At 40.3% G+C, this 9,422-nt stretch overlaps 1 protein-coding gene across 1 annotated transcript; it reads right to left on the bottom strand.

Annotated features, from left to right (window-relative positions):
* Positions 1 to 3,281: 3,281 nt before the first annotated feature.
* Positions 3,282 to 7,508, bottom strand: LOC124879024. Its single transcript, XM_047383289.1, has 4 exons — positions 7,338 to 7,508; positions 7,184 to 7,239; positions 3,436 to 6,355; positions 3,282 to 3,358 (listed from the first exon to the last, which is right to left on the bottom strand). The coding sequence occupies exons 1-3, from the start codon at positions 7,361 to 7,363 to the stop codon at positions 3,795 to 3,797; spliced, it is 2,643 nt and encodes an 880-aa protein (XP_047239245.1). The 5' UTR covers positions 7,364 to 7,508; the 3' UTR covers positions 3,282 to 3,358; positions 3,436 to 3,794.
* Positions 7,509 to 9,422: the final 1,914 nt, after the last annotated feature.

Genomic DNA, 9,422 nt, shown 5'->3' with positions numbered 1-9,422 from the left:
AGCTGCTGACCTCGACATAGACATTATAGGGCGGTGGAAGGAGTACTTTGAGGATATCCTTAATCCTGCCATCACACATTCCTTGGTGGAAGCAGAGACCTGGGACTTGGAGTTGGACTAGTTGATCACCCAGGTGAAAGTCACTGAGGTGGTCAGGGGGAGCAGTGTGGTCTAGCAGCTTTACACCCTGTATAGGGTGCTTGAGGGTTAATGGGAGTTTGCACAACTGGTCCACATGTGTTTTGTGGACCTGGAAAAGACATTTGACCGTGTCCCTCATGGTCCCCTGTAGGAGATGCTCCAGAAGTACTGAGTCAGGGGCCCTTTGTTAGGGGCCATCTGGTCTCTGTACAAGCGGAGCAGGAGTTTGGTTCACATTGCCAGCATTAAGTTGGACCTGTTCCCGGTGCATGTTGGACTTTGGCAGGGCTGCCCTTTGTCACCAGTCCAGTTTATACCCTCATGGACAGGATTGCTAGGTGCAACCAAGGGCCAGAGGGGGTCTGGTTTGAGGGCAAGTGGATGTCATCTCTCCTTTTCACAGATTATGTGGTCTTGCTGGCCCTCTTTAGCCAAGATCTACAGCATGCACTGGGGTGGTTCACAGCTACGTGTGAAGCAGCAGGGGTGAGGATCAACTCCTCCAAGGCTGAGGCCATGGTTCTCGCATAAAAGGATGGCTTGCTCTCCCTGTGTTGGAGGGGAGAACAAGTATTTGATACACTGCCGATTTTGCAGGTTTTCCCACTTGCAAAGCGTGTAAAGGTCTTTAATTTTTAATCAAAGGTACTCTTCAACTATGACGGAATCTAAAAGAAAAATCAAGAAAAATCACATTGTCTGATTTTTAAGTAATTAATTTGCATTTTATTGCATGACATAAGTACTTGATACATCAGAAAAACAAAACTTAATATTTGGTACAAAAACCTTTGTTTGCAATTGCAGACGTTTCCTGTAGTTCTTGACGAGGTTTGCACACACTGCAGCAGGGATTTTGGACCACTCCTCAATACAGATCTCCAGATCCTTCAGGTTTCGAGGCTGTCACTGCGCAATAAGGAATTTCAGCTCCCTCCAAAGATTATTGATTGGGTTCAAGTCTGGAGACTGGCTAGGCTACTCCAGGATGCTTCTAAGGCCACTTCTTAGTTGCCCTGGCTCTGTGTTTCGGGTTGTTGTCATGCTGGAAGACCCAGCCACGACACATCTTCAATGCCTTTACTGAGGGAAGGAGCTTGTTGGCTAAGATCTCCCGATACATGGCCCCATCCATCTTCACCTCAATACGGTGCAGTAGTCCTGTCCCCATTGCAGAAAAGCATCCCCAAAGAATGATGTTTCCACCTCCATGCTTCACGGTAGGGATGGTGTTCTTGGGTTGTACTCATCCTTCGTCTTCCTCCAAACATGGCGAGTGGAGATTAAATCAAAAGGCTCTACTTTTGTCTCATCAGACCACATGACCTTCTCCCATTCTTCCTCTGGATCGTCATTGGCAAACTTCTGACGGGCCTGTACATGCGCTGGCTTGAGCAGGGGGACCTTGCGTGCACTGATTAATTTTAATCCAAGGTGGCGTAGTGTGTTACTAATGGTCTTCTTTGAGACTTTTTTTATTTTGTGCTGGTAAAGCTTAAATTCTGTACAGATGGCTTCACAGATGACTGAAGTACACTTTGGTAGAGAGGAGTTCATGGTTGGTCTACAAAACAAGCTACCATCCGCCCTCCACCATTGTGCTGGACATTTGCGATATGTTGAATTTAGTTTTTGCCAGTGTGTTCTCTTTCTAAAACACATTTAGCTTGCAAGCCTATCAAACAAGCTTGAATTGATTTTCTATGTTACCTGTTATGAATTTAACATTTAACAGTCTGATGTGATTCTAAGACCAGACGACCAGTTTCCTTATAAAAACTGAATTGAAAGTATTCTATTTTCCCATGTTTATAAACAAGTACTTTTAAATTGGTGTTTATAAGAGCACATAGGGTACAATTTGGTAATATGCCTAAACTTTATATATTTATGAATAAAGACTATTGTTGCCTCTGACATGGAACCACAATAAAACATCAGCTCCTCAGTTTGATAACTTTCAATGTTGCAGTTGTATCCAGTACAGCTTAAAATTATTCAAGACGACTTCAAAGTTGACAAAGCCTCTTCTAAGGCACAGATCTCTGTAGCATATTAAGTAATTTTAAACAGAACATCTGAAGTACTGTTTTGATAATCACAAACTAACTGGCTACCATCCACTGGGTGTGCAGCTGAACAGTGCAGTTCCACTACTGCCCTGATTACCATGAAAGACAATTTCCAGTGAAAGGTGTAGATTGGGTACTCTGAACTGCTTTAGATTTTCAAATATTGTTAAATCATTAAACTGGACTGAAACTGGGAAGGCTTGCGAATTTTGAAATTTAACTTGAAACTTGTTTCCTTGAACCAATAAAAATGATAAGCAGAAGTGAGTTGCCCTTATTTTCTGTGGTTTAAAAACATGTTAAAAATACTTACTGTATTGTTTCATCATCTGCAGCTCTGCATCTCTCAATCACACATACACACTCTGCAGTTCTTATCACATCACTGCCGAAACAGGTTCCAGGTAAAGGTGTGCATACACCCTCAGCCTTACACAGAGGTTATGCATAATGTGCCAAAAGAAACCAAGGTCATTTATTTTTCTGCTAACAAGTCACCTTATCAGGGAGGCACCATTTAAAATGTTAACATGTAGCATTGCTTTGTTTTATTGATGGAAGGTGCTACTTCAAAGTAAAACAGGTTTAATGGGGCTGGAATAAGGAAGCTCCCGCATGGTATTTCAAGGTACCTTTTGACTACCCATTTGACTTGCTTTTTATAACATGGGCCTTTTTAATACCTCAGATCAAATTGACACCAATTTAGCTTTGTAATATAGATTACAAAAGCTAAATTACTGAAGTGCTGAGAAGGCATTATCTTACCAGCCCGTTAAATGTGGCTACTTTTTTACAACTACCAATTTTAACCCCCTACACAAAAATAATAATGTCCACTTTGAAGTTGGTTAAAAGCCCTACATAGATGCATATAGCCATGACTCTTTGGCCACATGTTAATGGCATTAGCAAGAAATACAAAGTTAGGCCATATGGTTTACTGGCAGTTCCCAGTAAGATTTTCCTTCAAAAGTGATTTTAACTTTAATGAATGTCCAAGTTTTCAAGAGAAAGTCAAAAACACACTGGAATAGTTGCTTGACTGTGCCAAAGAGAGAGAATCGGTAGGTTTTTCCATTTTATTTGAGAGAAGTCAACATTAGATCATGTTTCATGCACTGCTTCAGTTTAACCTGTGTAGCCTGTAAGGAGAAAAAAAAAAATTTATTAGACATCACAAGATTTAAATCAAACGAGATGTGAAAGTGTAAACACTTACCTGCACCATGCTCTGGAGTAGCTGCTCTGCTTCACCTTTATACTAACAAAAGCATTTAGCATGCAGAAAAGGTCTTTAAGCTTTGGTCAGCCAAAAATACAAATCTTGGACAATCAGTTTGTCTTCAACAAGTGGCAGGCTTGTTTTCCATTGGCTCATCTTCAGGTCTTGGTTCTAGTGGGCTTGACATTTGCATGCCTAGATGTATTCCATTAATCCAGACCACTGAATTGTAATAACTTGATAAGGCTAATAAAAACACTCCGATGAACAAGGCTGGGAAGGCTGAATGTGAGAGAAAAGTAGTGAATAAAGATTGCAGCATCTGATTTAGTTTCACCTTAGAAACTGGCTTTGAATCAAAACAGCTTGAACCTTGTAGGCTGCTGGGGATGTCCTTGTCCAACAGAGTATTGCTTGAGATTATAGCTATATTGATCAGGCTGGTAGCTTGATTGAGAGAAAAATGGTTTAAAAGTACGGGAAGGAACAGAAATAGAAGTTGCCTCTGCCTTTGGTGAGTAATTGACCCATTGTGGAAAATTTGTGCTCTGCTTTTTAGTTTCATTGAAACATTCACCTGCTCCATCCATGCAAGGTATAGGACTGCAAGGCCAAGTTTCTGCATTTAAGTAAGGGTAGTGAGGGTCTGAAAAATAGCCTTGATGACCAAGCCTAGAGGAAGATTCACATGGGGGTTGTAAATTAAGAGGTGTTCCTGCAGTGTTTTTCTCAGTCCATTTACTCTGGTAGGTCTGCCCAAAGACAGTATCGCCACCATCAGTGTCGCCACCATCAGTGTCAAAGATGCTTGCATATTCGTAATTTTGATCTTTGTTGGGTCCATAGTTGTCTTGCTCAAAAAGTTTCTTTTGACTTTGATACCTACTTGGCATGCTGGACAAATCGGGTACATTTTCAAAAGTGGTGTCATAAGATGCTTCTCTTCCATTGTTGTACTGATAAAGATAAGGGGAAGAAACAGGTTCCTGCCATGTTTGTTGCTGTTTCGCAGGACCGGCTTCCAGTTTTGGAGAATTAAAGGGTGAAAGGTCATAAGTGGTGAGTGGAGGGTGATCTGAACTTGAATGTGTCATCTCAGCATTCTGTCTGAGATCACTGGATGGCTTAAATGGACCGATGTCATGTGTAGAAGAGAATAATCGACTGACTGAAGGTCTAGTCTGATCTTGAACATTGCTGGTGATGGGCTTCAGAAGACTGTACAAACTTTGAACTCGTACAGATGGAGATGGTTTTGGCTGGGTAATTTGGCTGTTGTCCTTTTTTAAGGGCCGTGTTAGATCAACAAGGTCAAGATATTTTGAAATGGCCAGGACTGGAAACTGAGGCTTGTCCATTTTTGGCTTTTGAGGTCCCCAACTCTGTATGCTGGTAGTTTCATCCTGGCCAGCTTGCTGACTTGGAGACCAAGATGGAAAATTTGGCTTATTGTCTGCAGGTTTTGTAGGAACAGGCATAGAAGGAGGATGTTTTTTTTGTTGATGTCCTATGTCAAGATTTAGGACTGGCCATTTCCTTTCAGGGTGCCCATTTATTCTTTGTTGCCCAGCATCATCAATACCCAAGACTGACAATGTTAATTCAGTCGGACGTGAATTTGATTGTGACTTTGCCTCCATGTAATGAGTAAAAAGAGCCCCAACACTTTCAGGTTTGATTTTCAAGTAGCCACCATCACTTTTAGTGAGGTTTGGCAATAAGGTTTTAAATGGGAAAGAAAAGCCAAGTTGCAGGCTTTGAACACCAACATCTTGATCATTATCAGCCTTTTGAATCTTGGTCAAAACTTTGACAATATCTGCACCAGAGGTACTGGAACTACTTTGGGTCTGAACAACATTTGGAGAACCAGCACCAATATATTCTTGACTTTGAGATCTCCTGTTAGATTGTAACAGAGGCAAATATTGCTTTTGTGTTGAATAAGGTTCAACAATTTGATCGTCACTGTCTTTTCTTGTGGGACTCGTTTTGGTTTTGAAACCCAACTGTTCAAGATATTTGACAATAGGCAAAGATGGAGGTTTGGTTGAATCTGGTCTTTGAAGTTTCAAACTCTGTCTGGCCAGGGGTGGCTCCTGTCTTATCTGCTGAGGAGTTTTATGCTGGTTTAATTGCCAAGTTGAAATTGTCAGTTTGTCATCAATAGGTTGTGTGAAAATTGACTGATATGGTCGCTGTGGAGTTTTCTTTGGTCCAGTATCGACATAATTAGACCACGTTGAACTGGGCAGCTTTTTAATTTGTTCACCTGCTGTCTGGCTGATGGGCCATTTCAATCCCATCTGTATTGAACTTAACTGTTTCCCTGGCACCATGTAACTGGTCTGATAATCATTTACTGGTTCCTTAAGGTTTTTAGTATGACCTCCGGTGAGTTTTAATGGCTTCACAGATGCAGCTGGGGGTGTGGCAAGGCTTGGAATGGGAACACCATGGATGTTCTTTTCAACATATAAATTCTTTGTAGAATCTCCATCAGGACTCTGAAACTCAGGAATGCTAATACCGCTTTGAAACTGAACCCTTAGCTTGGTTTTAGGTATAGTGTCATGGCCTTTGGCAGCAGAGTCATTCACTTTGCTTTGACTCTGTTCAAAAAAAGGAAGATCCAGACTGACCTTAAAGCCTCGAGGCTGAAACAAAGCATTGTTTCTCTGTGGTGCAGGTTGGACTGGAGACATCTGTGGCCAAAGGTGACGCATAGTTTGCTGAAGAGTCTGGCCACGACTCAAATCTTTGAGACTCCTTTGGGAATTTTGCCATTTATAAAACTGATTTAAATGTTCTGGGTTATTCTTTGACTGCCTCAGAGAGCGTACATATTGAAGAGGGCGACGGTAGCCATGTATTTCCTGTTTTTCTCCATCCTGCCACGCTTCATACCCAGTATTAGCTGCAAGAATAGATATTCAAGTCAATATTTTATGTGCAGTTACTTTTGCTCTAGATACATTTAGAGCTTGCCATTGTTTTTGGTTAACCAGTAAGAATTAAATTGTTGCAAACTTTCCTGAAGATTCTTTTCACTTAAGTTTTTAACTTCTTTAGTGAGTCAGCATTTTAGGCACTATGCATCAGTCATATCTTCAGAATAGCACATGGAGACTTAAGTTTATTTTGACTTCAAGTGGTTTTCATTAAATGATTGAGACAAAGCTGATTCCATTCTTGCCAAAACAAAGTGTATGTTGCTTTAAATGGGGACCAGGTAGGCAGCTTCTGTGTGAAACTGAGGGGCAACAAGAAGTTGCCATGTTGAAAATAGCAAGATTAGAACTATCCATAAGAAAAAAAAAAAAGAAAGTGTTCTGGGCCAAACCTTAGAAAAAGTCCAGAGGGGCAGTACTTAGGGTGGTCTAAATGATGCCGAGATCATGTCTATCCATCTATCTGACATAATCTTATAAAGTTGTGTTGATGATTTAAAAATGCATTACACGATCTTAGTATCAACTTCAATTTAAACTTTTCCATAAAATTTGTTGTCTGACTCAAAACTGTCACCAACATGCCAGATGATATACTACACATTCATGAGACTTAATTTAGATTGTTAAATATATCAATCAGCTGCTCAAATCATGGCCAAAAGATCTGTTCTGACCTCTAGAGCTACAGAGAAAATTAAGCTTTATCATTTAAGAGTGTGGGTTAAGACGCCCAAAACATTTAATTATTCCTTTGACCAGTTTCATAGGTTTCAAATTCAAATCACACTTACATGCTCGCAAACCAGTGGCATAAGTCACCTCATTCAGTAGGCAAAGCAGTAGTATTCTGTAAAAGAATTAAGAAAGAAAATGTCATTTCAGTCCACAACATTGGTTGGTTTCTTGGTTCAGTAAACCCAGTTTGTTCTCAGGCAAATTTGGTACCTTGATGTCATGAAGCCAGCAGCCATGACTGCTGCAGCTGCACTCAGCAAGCGTCCTGTGAAACCTTTCAGCTACAAGTGCAGAGCTGCCCTGTCAGTTTTAGCTCCAAATGAACAGTAACCTCTAGTTCTCCCATCAGTTTTTACAAACAATGACCTGTAGAAACCTTCAGGAGTAGGGGTTAATGAGATGAACAGCAAATAGGGCAAAAAAATGCCTCACACAGATGTAACCACTTAGTGTGATTGCTCTGGCAGTCAGCAGATTTGCTGCTTTGAGAAAAGTAACCAATAAAGAAAGATTTTTCAAACTGACGTCCTGCATTTTTTGGTCTCAAGACAATTTATCTTACAAAAGTTATTTTGTTTATGCTGATGCTCTAAAAACTGTGTGTAGAAAAGATGGAGCTTCACTAAGCCCAGTTTGATTTCTTTATAATTATTATTTGTTAGACGTTCGCAATTGCTTTTTTTTTTTTGTCATGCAATTAGAAAAAAAGCCTTTCCCAGGTTAGCAAGACTGCTTAGATAATTTATTTGTTTAAGTGTAAACGACTGCAATATAGGAAATAATGGATAAAAACAATTTGGCAACAACCTGACTTTTACATACTCATTTGATCCAGAAGGTTAGTGTTAAATTTTTTGGAATGGGATGTCTGAAAAATATAAAAATAGAAGAAAAAAAACCCAACAAAATATGTATTTATTTTTCTGTCTGTTTAAATTAGACCTGGATGGTATGGTGGTCTAATTGTTAGCACTGTTGCCTTTCAACAAGGAGATCATGGATTCAAACAACTTGTCCAATGTGCCTGACCCTTCTTCTGTTGGTCCCTGGTGAAATATGTGCAGTAATCCACAATTAAAATAGCAGGAGGTCCACTCCCTCCCTCATACAAACACTTTGGGGTCAGAACATTTTAAATCAACAAAAATATTTTTCTTTCATCTTTATTTAACATTTAATACAATTCAGTTTTATTCAATTCAGTTTTATTTATATGGCACCAATTCACAACACACGTCGTCTCAAGGCTCTTCACAAAGGCTTTGGAATGGTGCGGGGTTGTTGGGGAGGTTAGATTAAACTACTGTGTTAGAGTTTGGACATTTTAGAATAGGCTATGTGTAGGGGTACTAAGTAAAATAATAAACTGATAAAGTTTGTCCATGTAGAGCCCACTGTTGGCAATTGTTATACAGTACTAAAAGCCACAAGGACTGGGGGTACCTCCCTCTGTCAGACTGATTATAACCATTGGAAAAGAGAAGGGGTCACACAGGTAGTAGAAATGGAGGGCGTGTTTGCACCTCAACCATAACTGAGCTGGTTTAGGCTAAACCTGACTCCCCCTTACTCCATCCAACAGGGAGGGAGGAAGGCAGAGGTAAAAACAACTGGAGAGTGTTGTTTCCTGTTGCATTGTGTGAAAGATGGGTAACTTTAAAATGGGCTCAGTCAATTCAGTCGAATCATATAGATTTCAAGTCAGGTACATACATTGCAATTAATCCTAACCATTGGACAGTGCAGTCAGATTCAGTTGTTTATTCAAATTAGATGAAAAGTTTTTCTATTTAAGGAAACCCAGCAGATTGCATCGAGTCAGAGACTTGTAGCATTCACTTCTCCTGGATGAGCATGTAGAGACAGTGGACAGTCACTGGTGTTGACTTTGAAGCAATCCCTCATACTGAGCATGCATGTAGCGACAGTGGTGAGGAAAAACTCCCTTTTAACAGGAAGAAACCTCCAGCAGAACCAGGCTCAGTGTTTCTAGTGTCCACCTGCCATGACTGACTGGGGGTTTGAGAGAACAGAGCAGAGAAGGAAAAAGAACACAGAAGCACTGATCCAGGAGTCCTTTCTATGGGAAGGAAAAGTAAATGTTAATGGATGTAGCTCCTTTAGTTGTTTCATCTAGAAAGAAAAAAACAGATAAACTCTGAGCCAGTTTTCAAGTTTAGAGTATGAGAGAGCGCACATACAGTTAGTCACAGTAAAAAGTCATTATGAGAATGCAGCAGAGAGAGTGAAAGTAGTCATTATGTCCTTCAGCAGCCTAAGCCTTTAGCGGCATAA

Source organism: Girardinichthys multiradiatus, chromosome 2 (genome assembly GCF_021462225.1).
Source record: "Girardinichthys multiradiatus isolate DD_20200921_A chromosome 2, DD_fGirMul_XY1, whole genome shotgun sequence".
Taxonomy (NCBI): domain Eukaryota; kingdom Metazoa; phylum Chordata; class Actinopteri; order Cyprinodontiformes; family Goodeidae; genus Girardinichthys; species Girardinichthys multiradiatus.
The sequence above is the reverse complement of the archived record's forward strand: the minus strand, read 5'-3'. Positions and strand labels throughout refer to the sequence as shown.

Coding starts and splice junctions, on each gene's coding strand:
- LOC124879024 (XM_047383289.1), bottom strand. CDS start 7,363: ATGGCTGCTGGCTTCATGACATCAAG. Junction 7,240..7,337: donor GCTGGCTTCATGACATCAAG/GTACCAAATTTG, acceptor ATTCTTTTACAG/AATACTACTGCTTTGCCTAC. Junction 6,356..7,183: donor TGCCACTGGTTTGCGAGCAT/GTAAGTGTGATT, acceptor CTATTCTTGCAG/CTAATACTGGGTATGAAGCG.